This window comes from Acipenser ruthenus, chromosome 15 (assembly GCF_902713425.1).
Source record: "Acipenser ruthenus chromosome 15, fAciRut3.2 maternal haplotype, whole genome shotgun sequence".
Classification (NCBI taxonomy): Eukaryota; Metazoa; Chordata; class Actinopteri; order Acipenseriformes; family Acipenseridae; genus Acipenser; species Acipenser ruthenus.
Genome location: NC_081203.1, coordinates 28820085 through 28834115, shown reverse-complemented (window position 1 = coordinate 28834115; position 14031 = coordinate 28820085). Strand labels below are relative to the sequence as shown.

The following is a 14031-nucleotide window of genomic DNA, read 5'->3' as shown; positions in this document are numbered from 1 at the left end:
GGCCATGGGTGTGGTAAAATAATTGCAAAAGGCAATGGCCTGTGATTAAAAAGATCTGTCTTTAATTATAAATGCATCTGTCTGCATGGGACTTTTAAATGGCAACTATGAATTATGAAAGTGATGCCAACAAGGTGTATTGAGAAGCTTCCTGGCTGACCACCTAATCTACACTGAAACAACCTCTGATCCATGACACATTCATATTTTAAAATAACCTGAAAAAGTATTATTAGATTTAAACATTTAAAAGATCTAACAGATTTATTAATTTTTTACATTTCAATGTTTTGCTTCCTTATGGTTTAACTATCTTTTTTTTTCTTTTTTTAAGATATTCCATCAATGTTCTGTAATATCTACTGTGTGGAGCTTTCAGATTGTTGGATGGGTTCTAATGTGCATTGCATTACAGTACTGTACTATCAATATGTTCAATTATTCAATTGATCTAAACCATTAATAATATCACCATCAAAAAGGATTGTTTCATGATAACCGACACCTCAAACAGTGTGACCACTTCTTTCGTGCATTTCTTTCTGTAACACCACGTACACATTCTGGGAGTGTTGTATTATTTTTTTTATTAATTTGAATGCTGATTGTATAAAGATCTGTCATTGTTTAGACTAGTTGAATAGACTCCATGCACTGATTTTTGTCTTTAAATCACCACTTTATTCAGGCAGTGGAAGTAAAAAAATAATAATAAATAAAGTGTGTTTCGACTGATGCAACTCTTATTTATTATTGCAACTGGAAGACAATACATCACAGAAACTTTATGGTAGGTTTCAGAAAAAAAAAGTTTTTGTCATAGTAACGGACAAAGTGATATTTACAATAATTGATGAAACAGTTTGTCTTTGGCAATATGATTACACATCAAAGAAATATAGAACGCAACTATGCCTCCATATTAGCATTTCCGTATTTCATACAGATTGGCTGAGTGCACATGCCTGCAGAACAAAACAAAAATAACTACGACTTTTTTTATTTCTCAAAGCTCCTTTCATATAATAAACAAAATGGCAGTTTACAAAAAAAAAAAAAAAAAAAAAATGTGCATTTTATCACTATTATTTGCTTGGCTAGTATAAACATTGTATTTCTTTCCCATTTCAAATCATTACTACAACATGAAGCTAAAGGGCAAGTTTTGTAGTGAGTGTGAGTAACATCATCTGATTTCTTAACACAAAGGCAGTCATTTTTGACCAGATTCTTAGGGGCAGCTAAGTCATTTGATACTGTGTTGCCACAGATTTGTTTGCACAATCATTATTTTCATTAATCACACAGATAGCCGTATTTATTCAACAGTGACTAAACAGTTGATTTTATTTTACATGTATACACTCCTTGAATTTGAAAAGATTTCCCAGTTAAGAACACTATATTTATGAGACTAAGAAAGAGGTAACCCATGAAATGACCAATGTTAAATTACCGTACCTATGCTGGGAAATCTGTCATTTGTTGACTCATGCCAGACACAAGTGGTTAATTGTAACAAACTAAAAGTAGCGTACTACCTGCAGATGATCTTGTGGTTAGTTTGGATGGACAGTACTAACGATAGACAGCAGGACAGTTTCAATTGCAACAAAATCGAGCGCTTCCAGACACAGTCTGCAGGTACATTTTAATATGTTCAATTGCCTGCCCTTTAAAGATTGTGTAAAAAAAATAATAATTGTGTCCACTTGAACTGCTGGTATTTTAAAAACATGTTACTTGATTAAAAGGTTATGCATAATAAAATTATTTTTGCAAAACACCTGACTATTTTGGACTGTTTTATAACCTATAGAGACATCATAATGTGGGGCTGCTAGGGTTGTATCACTTAATATAAGGATATTTAACAATAAAAAAGTACAGCTGGGATATGAATGTGATTGATCAAACCAACAGGTTTTGGCACTGAAATTGTCAAAGTACTGGATTGTTAGTGTAATGCAGTCCAATAACTGGTGGTATTAACCAATATGTGTATTCAGGAAGAGTTTTTGTGACTGGTCAACAGGAAGTAATACTGACGTTGAACTGTTAACCTGGGAACAGCGCTAGAATGATATTTCATGATGAATGAAGCAATAAAAGAACAACAGTGGAAACAACAGAACATCGTGTAAAACACAGATTCTAGGTGGCAGTGGTCAAAGTGATTTTCTGAAACATTTGTGGACTTTCAAATGCTGGGAAATAAAACACAGACACACGTGTTACTAGGGATTTACACTCACTACTAACTTCTCCTTAAATATGCGAGCAAAAACATATACAGAACATAAACCCTAGACATGTTAACTTTAAAAGCAGAAGTAGGGTGAATCTGCAGACAAGGCAGTATATTCAACCATCCTAGCCCTACCCGAAATGTGAAGTCTTCATATTGCAGAGTAAGTTCCCAACAGTCAGTGTATGTCCCTGAAGGTTTAACTAAAATCCTGCTTCAAAAAAATAAAATAAAACAAAAACTAGGTCTAAGGGCTTAAAAATTAGAGGCATCACCTTTTTCTCTATGTTCTATATTTATATGAAAATAATTCATGCTCCATGCTAAATACATTATTTACCTTACATGAACTTTGAATAAAAAAAGGTTTCTTTTCATTTATAGAACCCATGCAACACGGTTTGCAAAATCCTGCTGGCTACATTGGCTAAATTCAGAAATAAAAATATTGTAACCTTTATACAGTATTATCCTGACTGGATGAAATTGCTTAGACCATTGTGTGGGCAGTAAAAAAAAAAAAAGAAAAAAGAAAAAAAAATCCAGTCAGTTGAAATATTTTTGCCGGTATAATACTAACGGCAGGGCTTGTAGCTTCTATCATCCCATATTACTCTTACTGATCCCCATTAATGTATCACTATTCTCTTATAAATCACTAGATTACAACTTTGTCCTTAATTGTTTTTTTTTTTCTTTTTCTTTACATAGGCAGTTTAGAAGACATTTTATATTTTTGCACACTGCTCTGAAACCTCAGGCTTATGGCTTTTAAGTGATGTTCTATATATTTATAGAAGACTGAATTCTGTGGATGAAAACAATACCAGTCATCTGTATCCAATTCTTTCTTTCCATTTCGATATCTTTCTGATGTGACACAGTTTTGTTGGCCATAAAAGCAGTCTTTACAAGAACAGCCACAGTGACAACACAGTAGTAAATTAAGTGCAGTTGTCATTATTGGCTAACCAAGAACTTAAAAAAAATAATAATTTGGAACTACTGTTTCTTGTCCATATGCCACAGATAAAGACACTGGGCATAGTGCTGCTTATTTTTGCATGCATTTCACAATAGAAATATCCACAACACGACAAATCATGTATCACTGTCTCCTTCCAACACGTACACACTGATACAGCTAAACGTCCAGATAACAGCAAAAACTTTACTTTGCTGAATTAGAGGGATTGCTAATCACTTTTGTTTCTTACTTTAATCAAGATCGTAAATTTCGATTTTGTTTTGTGTCCCACATTGAATGATTTGTGTCCCACGAATATGGCCAATTCATTTTTTCATTTTCAGGTCGACAAAAGTCTGTTTCTAAATTAGCTGAGCATCAGTAAAAGTTTTGCTATGGCTTTAAGCTCCTTTAAACGAAACGAAACAAACAAACAAACAAAACAAAACGAAAAGGATCTAAAAATATAGGAAAACAAAGTGATTGTTTGATATTGCCACAAATCATTAGAATTCACCTGATGTCCTGAAAAAAAATATTAAATTCCATTAAAACTGATGTCTCAGTCCTAATTTTTCATAGAATCTTTTTGCTCTTTTTGCCCCTTTGCCGTCCTATTGGTGATATTATTTAAACAGGCGCGAATCCCTGCCAGGTGAAGGAGGGAGCCGGCTGCTTCTTTCATCTCCTCGTCATCGCTCTCGGGTGGTTTCTCCGTGCGCCTCTTTTTTAAAGGCAGAGTATCACTGGAAACCTTTTGTTTAGCTTTTGTCAAATGTTGCCTTTTCTTGTGCGGTGCCAAACAACCGCTGTCAGCAAGAGAATCCTTGGTCTCCTTTTTAATCATTTTTTTGTCCTCTTCTTCAGTTTCGCTGTGGCTTTCATTGCTTTGGAAACTACCCTCACTAACTTCACTGCCATCACGGCTGCCCTTCGCAGCGAAATCGTAATGGTCGTCTGTAGATGAGGTTGAGTTGCTGGTGGGAGAGGTGCTTCTGTGATTGGAAGAATTGGCGCTGCTGTAGTTGTGATCCTCTTTAGGGTCACTGCTTACAACAGGGGTACCACAGGACGGCTCACTGTCGCTTAGCATCCGGCAGTTAGCAAGTACATTCCTTTAGAAAGAAAAAGAAAAAGAACAAAAACAAGCACAATCGATTTAAAATCTCAACACCATTTTTACATTCATATAAATGTGTGCCATTTTTCAGAAATCGACATTTCTTATGTACTGTACATCAACCAACACCACTGTACTTGCTTAACTGTGGAATAGGCTAAATGGAACAGGTCTACTGCCAAAGACTTTGCTCACAATGGAATGGAACACTGTAGAGCTAGAAATAGCTATTATAAATAATGCATTATTTTGAATGTTTTAATGAAAAATACATTTTATGCTGCACTAACAGGTGCAGTCTAGAACTGTATACTGAAAATTTGACATCAACAAGAGACATAAAAATCAAAAACAACAAAACAGGTTTTGCTAATCAATATCACCTTTATTAAGATGCAAAGTTAATATTTTGTAAATTTGTAACTGACTACTATGCTTGGGCTAAAACGAAATAAATAAACAACTGAAAGTCTTTTCCATTCTGTCTAATTTGTGCATGTATGACTCAAACTATACCCAAGGCACAGCATGCAAAGACAATCTGATTTAATTATTGATGTCTAAATGTAGAGTCATTCACTTTTGCGTGAACAAGGCACATGTACTTTGAGTTGTATTACCACTACAGGGGCTGTCATTAGAGGATGCTAAATGCTTAGCAGGAGAATCCAATTGCCTGGAACTAGTTATAAATTACTGCAATAATATCCAATATGTTAGAGCACTGGGCCTGAACAAAATGGAAGATCTTACAGAGAAATGACAAATTTTAGACCCCTCTCCAAATTTAAACAGAAACTTTATTAGTGAGAATTCATTCAAAACTGTTTTAATAAAAACTCATTTAGACAAAATGAAAATATCTATAAGGGTTTCACATGAGCTGGAGTGTGCATTTAGTAGCATACTTACTCTATTTGACTCTGCTGTTATCATTAAGGTTATTATTTCTTGGCTCACATTTGTTCACTTAGCAGCATTCAGTAGCTGTACTACACTGCACTGGGGCAGAAAATGAATAATAAACACAGAAGCCTGGTAGTTCTGAAGTCCCTTGGGCTATGTTTGCAAGTTTGAACAGCATGGTTATATACATGCAATAACTAGCACTGAGTATAAGAGCAGTAACAGTATAAGACAAGGAGGTCTAACTAGCAAGGGAGACTGTTGTGACCAAACACACTGTAAGTGCCCTGTATTAACAGCTAGTATATGACATGCTAGTTTAAGTTATTTCCTTGTTTTAAGTTTCTAGTTTTTAATAAAAAATAAAAAAGTCAGTTACAGTAAATGTTGATGCTGTACTAATGCTTTGTTTGCTTTTGTTTACTCAGATGTATTATTTAGTCTCTTATTGGTCTTCTGAAAATTAAAATAATGGTATACCCCTTAGCATTCAAACACAAACGCATCTGACAACTTTCATCTTTATGAAGAACAGCAAATTGAAGTTCAAGTTTCTGAAGGTGGACCCCAGTTTGTGTATTTTATGGCTTTAAAAGCATTGAAGACCTTGAAGGATAAAAAAAACCCTTTTAAGTAAACAGTTAGAACTGTAAAGTGTAATAAACTGTACTGTGTGCATGTGAATAGAAACTTTTATCATAGTACTGTACATATCTGTTAGTGTTCTTACGGAAGCCTAGCCAAATAAATATAAATAAAATGTATAATGGTAACTCAGGTCATCAGCATTATATGTACAATAATAAAAACATTGTATGTGAAGTCTGTCATTTAATAGCGACAACTGTCTGTTATACGGGTATGCATGTATGTTTATAAGCCCTGTACCATGCTTCTTAAAAAAGCTTTATGAAAACGTTTGTAATTCTGTTTCTTAAAATTGTTTCATGTTCAAGCTACAGAAAAAAAGTATTGCAATGCATCAGAGTAATGGAAAACTTGCACACAATGATGGAAAACTTTTTTTGTTAAACTTTCAGACCTATAACGATTCCCTTTGAGTCCCACTTCCGTTCCGAGTTTGACTTCAATCGAATCAGCTATTTATTTTATTATCAAAGAACAATGAAATTCAATCAGTTAAATCAATGTCAGCCATCTCTTTTATTGTGAGAATGTGAATTTGCAGTTATAGGTGCTGGAGATTCAAGTTCCCACCCCTACATGTTGCCAGTTTACACACAACAAAGCCACTTCCAGTAGTGACTGGATCTAGAATAATTTGGTACAATTTGGGTGTGCAGCGGATGGAAAACCATGGGTATCAACCCACCCATACGGGAAGCCTGCATCTCACGACAGCGTCCAGATTTGCTGGATTTCTTTTGTTCCCTACGACATACTACTGTGTTCACTACCTGCTCATTGTGGGTATAGAAGACCTAAGCGCCAAATTAATGTCTATGCTTGTCACACAATTTAAGATTCTGTATTGTAAAACATACAGTATAACCTCAACGATCATGCTAACATTAGTCTAAAGACAACCATTTGTATTTCCACAGTTTAAATTCAGTACTACAGTGAGGCACTACAGCAGATGCAAATCTCAGTATACATGAGTCTTTATACTTAAGTCTTTACACTTACCTTACTGCAGCTGCCCTGCTTCCTATAGGATTGATTGGCAGTGGTCTGATGCCCGCAAACATCCCTCGACTCAGAATACGAGCTCCATTCTGGATTACTCCCTGAGGGACTGACAAAACAACATGGAGACCCATGGTGAGTGGCATAAATATCTAAATTACAGAATTATGATGCTTTAAATCCAAAAACATATTTTTGCCGAAAACCAGTACACACACACAGTTATAAATGTTGATCTTCAATGGAAATAAATAAATGAATAAAACAAAAACAGCTCCCAATAGTGTTCTCAACAAATTACAACAACAGCCTAGCGGCCATGTGGAATCTGGTCCACTTGAGTTGAAATGACCCATGTGTAAAATCCCAGAAAGAGTCTGCACATTCAAATAGCACATATTTGGCCCTCACATGTAGACCAAGCACTTAACCAGAGTGCTCTTGATTCACTTCAAAGTTGCAACGGAGGTACACACACAACTTTCATTTCTGTCGACCTTACTTTTTGATATTAAAAAAAATAAAATAATTAGACACATATACTGTTGCATCATACAAGCAATGCAACTAGAAGTTCACATTTTATTTTCTAAACCAGTAACACAGTAAAAGTTTCAGGATATCTCAGACACATGCTCCCATACTTGGATGGTTGGGGGGGAAAAAAAAGAACCAGAAAGACAGTTAGCAAATAATTCGATGTCACCTTTTTTTTGTTTCAAAATTACCAAGGTACCTTTGAATACTCTGTTACATTGCCTATTAAGTATCCAGTTCAAGTGGCAGTAAAAAATAAAATAAAAATACAAAGACATTTACGCTACAAGGATGATTACCAAGTTATTTTTACTGGCCCCTTTTGAAAGCTTTCGTAAAATATTGTTAATTACATTAGTGTTGAATAAAATAACTGCGAAGCAGCAATTTGTAATATTTTATATTTCAATTTAGATCGCTGTGGAACGATACTAATTGAATAAAGTTAACCCGAGAATCTTTTTTTTTTTTTTTCACACACTGTGAGTTTTGGTCTTTCTCGACTTAATATGATACCTGTGGGGCTACTCTGTAACTACAGGATCTTCCTCCGAGCTCCAGTCTGATAACACTGTGATACTCACAAGTAGCTGGTAGGTCTGGAGTATTCAAAAGCATCATGGCAGTGGCAGCATCAATGTCAGGATCTAAGAAATGCAAAGGAAAATTCCACTTAAAAAAAAAAAAAAGTTTATCTCTTGGATTCTGGATTTTCTTTTTGTTGATAATCGTTTTTCTTGACATTTCTTGAGATTTAATTGGGCCAGTGTGGGGGAAAATAAAATCTAAAATGCCAATTAATCTGAAATGTATAAAATAATGATTAAAAATGTATATAAAATATACATCACATCACTAGTGTTATTTTAATTCAATTGTGTAATTAGTTTCTAATGGTTATAGTTAGAGGCAATAATGACTTTAATAGAGTTTATCATTAGCAACATTGTCTTTCTGAATGCCTGTGATCTATTTTTACAATGGTAAATTTTTTTGTTATGTTGCAATAATACTAATCATAATACTATGCCATCTCTTTTCATTCTTAACAGGACCCCAATGGTAATAAGTCCATATGGTTGACTTTTAGATTATAATGGGTATTAGGTCAACATACTATTCATTTATTTTATGTATGAACTGCCTTTTGTCTGTAGGATTAATCAGTGTTTTATTTATTTATTTTTAATGATATTGTATATGGACTTACACCAAATAAATTAAATTCAAAGCCACATATATATATATGTTTATATAGAACCTGGAATTGTTTTATAAATTATGTATAATTGAATTAATTTGTACTAGATAATTACAAGCTAGTAAAACACTAACAGAATACAGGCATACAATAAGACATGTGCATGGATCTCCTTTTGTTAATGAGGGCATACAACATAGAAACGACACTGACAATGTAGACTAAACTGCAAACAAAAGAAAAAAACTCAGTCTTCCATGGATATAGACGACACATTGTGCCAACACCTGTTATTGTACCCCATTCAAGACACTTTATTGACTTAATATAACAGTGTTCCATAGGATGGCAACTAATCTAAAACAGATGGTAGGTTACAAAAAGGAAAATATTATCCATTTGCACTTATATTCACTTTTGCCCATTAGGCAGCAGCATCGTTGCCATGGAAACCCTCTGCTTCCATGGTGACTGTACACAAGTCAGTGACAGCCGCTAAATGAGCTGAAAAGAACATCTGTCCTGGCAGAGTGTCCCAGCTACCCCAAGGGCAAAACTCTGTAAAGGTGAACTGACGCTGCATGACAGAGGAAGACGCCTGTGCCATGACCGAGCAGATGAAATGTACAATCTGAACTGACAGAAAGACGCACATTTTGGTAGATTATCATTGCTGGGCTGGTAAACTGAATGACTAATGATGTGCTTCTTTTCTTGTCAGTATTTGAAATGCATCTGAAATGAATCAATTTAATGCAAATTACAAATGGAACCTTCTTTGTTGTGCTTTCGGCACTTCTCCGACGAATACTCTGCCAACCCAATACTGACATTAAGCTGTTAAAGGAAATGCACAAAATATTACTGGAACACTAATGAGCTACAAATATAACACTGCATAACTAAATTAAATATCATTCCTGATGCTTTACAAAAGAGTACTATTCTTGCATATGTAGTCAAATGCATTTAGGTGGGTTTCGTGTTGGTGTGTACAATTTTATGGGTCTCTGCCATGAACACAGGAATAGAAAACAAAATCGCCATGTTTATGACAGAATCCTATTTTATATATATATATATATATATATATATATATATATATATATATATATATATATATATATATATATATATATATATATATAAACCATAAATGACAATGTAGTTTAAGATTCATACATTGAAATTTCAAGTAATTTCAAGTAACTACTGAATTGGGGATCGACCCATCCCGTGAAAGAAAAGGAAATAACTGCAACTTGGTTTAGTTATTTTGCATATAAAATATATAGCATTTCAGTTGTGGGGCTTTAAATCCCATGGTTTGAGATGCTTCATGCAGCCCTGACCACAAGCAGTAACAAATACAAGATTGTACATGTATTTTCATTCTATGTATGACGGCCAGCAAGAGAGAAAACTCGCATTTGCTTAAACAACAGTCTGACTTGATACAATTTTTTATTTTTTTTTCACTTCAGGTCTGTCTGTGATCGTAATTTTTTCTGTGCGCCAAACACTAAAAGAACACTCTGCTCTCAGGAGAGCAAGCTACAGACTCCTGACAAGAGACACCTTAAGAGACAGACACCAAAACCGATCTCCCACTAGACAGCTCGATAATCTTCATTTTGTGTTTGTTGCAGACTGCCTCCAATCTGTACACACGCTGGCCAAAGGCCTCAGATTGCCCATGGGAGGACTGTTGTACAATCTCCACGGGAAGTAATGTTCTATGCAGCTTGGGATGGGCTGCTTTTCTAGTCCTCTGAAGCGAATTAATAGATCAGGGCAGATGGCCCTAGCAACAGTCTTTACAACAGGACTCTGCTTGGGACCAGCTTTTAATACTTAACTTTTCACTCTCTCTGGACTGATCTCTTCTCCTCTAATGAGGGTTAAAAAAATAACAGACTGAAGACAAAGATTTGTATTGGTCTGCAAAGGAAACATATCGATTCTGTGCTTAACAGCAGCTAAAACGTTGATTTTACAGACTTCCTGTACAAGGGCATATTGGCGAGGCTTCACTTTATTTATTTTTTTGAGCTCCACACTAATTTGTGTTGTATAGTCTTGTTACAGCCTGTTTGATTGCTGAAAACAAAGTTTTCAAAAATGGAAACCTAACTATAAAAGTTTAAAATCAAAAGCCCACAGGTTTTAGAATTAGTAATTCACAACAGACTAAAACTGCTTGAGATTTCATTACTTCAAATGGGAAGTAATCTAGACCATGCTCCTGGTGAATATTGTTTACTATACATTGTCCCCAAATAGAACATTTTGCTTCAAAGAGCTTGCCTACACAGTCAATTTAAATACCTTTTTTCCTTGAGAATGTAACAAAATTCATAAAAAAAATTACTGTAGCAGTTTTATTCATTATGAAAGTGGATTAAATATAACAGTAATCTTTCAATCACACAAACACACTTTTTATGAACACTATGTTATTATTATTATTATTAGTTTATTTAGCAGACGCCTTTATCCAAGGCGACTTACAGAGACTAGGGTGTGTGAACTATGCATCAGCTGCAGAGTCACTTACAACTACGTCTCACCCGAAAGACGGAGCACAAGGAGGTGAAGTGACTTGCTCAGGGTCACACAGTGAGTCAGTGGCTGAGGTGGGATTTGAACCAGGGACCTCCTGGTTACAAGCCCTTTTCTTTAACCACTGGACCACACAGCCTCCTATGTGGAGATCATAAACGACTAAGGAAGCAGATGTATTGCTTACAGGGGAATGTATTATTTTTCAGACGGAAACATGATGCTTTGCCTTGTGTGTGTCCTCTCTCACACAATCAATCGTGCTCATCTGTTCTTTTTTCCCCCCCAGGAGTAATAGTACACACTTAACAGTTAAATACAGTAACCTCTCAGTATAAGATGTAATATGGGACAAGTAACCAAGTCGACAGTAAGTTTGTGACCGGAGGGGGCATGAAATACAACAGAATGCTGTATTAATGGGAGCCTTGTTCTGTAAGCAATCGCATAGTTTAAAAAAAAAAAAATGTAATATTACATACAGATTTTTTTCTTCCTTTCTAGCAGAAATTAATTTAAATTTTCTTTCCAGGAAAGTCAATAACATAGCATAAGCATTATGAAAACAAATGTGTAAATGTGTATTATTTCCAAAAGAACATCACCAATGTAATTATCATACATCTTTCACAGTTAATGAAAGAAAAATGTCCAGATTAGAAGAATTCTCTGTGCTATTAAAGAATATAAAATACTTTTTTTTTTTTTTTTTTTTTAAACTTGCCATTTTTTGCAACACCAAGTCTACTGGTGTGTATTATAAAAACAAAACAAAACAAAAACAAAACAAAAAATGAATGTCTTGCTCAGTAGATAACAGTTCAGAAGGATATTTTTAACAGTATGCACAAGAACTGCAAGGAACAACTATTCCTGAACACACTAATGCTTCATTAGAAATATCTGTAATTTAACTATTGCGGTATTTCCAGTGTATAACATAACTGCAGGTAGGGTACTTACAGGAACATGGATGAATATATCCATGATTTACAATCAAACTTTTATAACTTACAGTCTCATGTTCCAGAAAGATAACACACCAACAACAGAAGTACACCAAGCTTTAATTGTACTTAACCCACAAACCTTCAAACCGGGCATTAAAGTTCATAATGGAAATGCTGCTCGAAAAGAATGAAGTAGTGGGGGTTGAATACAGAAATATTTCATCTTTGGAACATCTATTTATTGGCACAGAGTAAAGATAAGTGCTCATACTAAAAAAGGGGCTCCTTGACAGCAAATGTATTTTGACAGTGGTACTTTCCGAGGGCTCTTGGCCATTGTATTCACACAATAAAACACAAACCTTCAGGATGTGCAATTTGTACATTCAAGTCTATGACACGGATGGTTGACTTTACTGAGTGAAGAGTTGTTTATTTATAATAGTAAAGCCGCAGCAATTACTCACCAAAAGCCATCTTCCAATGGAAGACACCATTTACTGTACCATTTCTAATGTCCACCCCCATTTCTGTTCAATACACCTTTTGTGTAGATGAAGCCATAAAGCATTTACTTAACTTATTCAGTGCTGGCTTATTTCTATACTGTATGTTACACTGTGAAGACATGGTATTACTTCTCTATAGGCTTGTTTGGCATGTTCTATTCAAATTTGACTTCCGGCTCAAATCTTGAAATTTCTGTTAACATTTCTAATATTTTAATATCACCATTTTACAAAAAGAATAAAAGCAGGTCACTTTTCTTGTATTTTTTTTTTCCTTTTCGTGCATGGTAGTGTGCATGTTGCTACTGGTACAGCACTTGTAGAATCACAGTATGGAATTAACAACTGTTCAAGATTATTTGGAGTGTTGCAGTAATTGCAAATTACATTATGCTTTTTTCAGATGACGCTGCTTTCATGCAGGCTGTTAGGCTGCAATACAATCACGCCACAGTACCATCAAAAGCCAAGTCCTAACATACTAGACATTTTGTTATTTCACACCTTTTAAAATGATTAAATATGTTTCATTGGGCCAAATATTTTGCTTCAGTACATAAACATGTATCTGTTGTTCATGAAAGGGGAAGACAGTTGTTATAGTTACAAAACTAGTATGGAAAAAACATAAAAACTGGTTAAACAGCTTTTTGTTTTGTTTTTAAATCTTTGGGCTATATCTTGTTTTGCTACAGCCAGCATGTTTTATTTTTATATTTACCCCCAAAAAAGCTTCTTGCAAATCCAATTAAAAGCCATTTAAGTTGGTGACTAGTTTGACAGTGAAATAAGCTCAAATGAATGGCACACACACACAGTAGAAGTTGGAAGTTGGTTTGATGTAATTACATCTTGATTTAGTTTACTTTGAGTATACTACTATAATCCTTAGAAGCATTTCTTCAGTATTGCTCCAGGTAGTGTAAATAGAGCATAAAGAAATGTATCCCTACATGTGTGGTGCTCAAAAGCAACATTATTTTCCATAACTGAATGGCCTCCTAGAGAAAACGATGTCATAAAACTAGCCAGCCGAGCAGAGTTTCATCTGTTTCAAAGGAAAACACTGCTGCAGTTGCAATTTTTTTGGTTTAAAAAAAAAAAAAAAAGATATATACGCATTGCTTACCATGAACAGTAAATAGGAAACACAGGATTTAAGATGGCCCACATCTGATTAGTTAAAAAATAAATAAATCAAGGTGTTCATTTTATTTGTCTTGACCCTCTGGTGAATCAGGGACTGGTTTTGTGCCGGTTAGTTTAATGAATACAAGAGGGGAAATCTCCTGGTTCCACATTATTATTAAGCAAGTCCATATGTTTGAATTTGCTTTAATTGAATTGGGGTGCTGGGGGTTCAATGTACCAGCATTCCTCC

General features: G+C 34.8%; 1 protein-coding gene across 6 annotated transcripts in view; it reads right to left on the bottom strand.

Annotated features, from left to right (window-relative positions):
• Positions 1-725: 725 nt before the first annotated feature.
• Positions 726-14031, bottom strand: part of LOC117422650 (forkhead box protein N3-like) — a 68585-nt gene continuing 55279 nt past the window's right edge. For 5 of the 6 annotated variants that reach the window (XM_034037883.3, XM_034037881.3, XM_034037885.3 and 2 more), the window contains 3 exons: positions 8013-8075; positions 6892-7000; positions 726-4330 (listed from right to left, as the gene is read on the bottom strand). In XM_034037883.3, the coding sequence (XP_033893774.2) occupies positions 3784-4330; positions 6892-7000; positions 8013-8075 (719 nt within the window). In that variant the 3' untranslated portion in view covers positions 726-3783. The remainder of the gene's footprint in view (positions 4331-6891; positions 7001-8012; positions 8076-14031) is intronic. The other variant, XM_034037886.3, reaches the window with a different exon arrangement.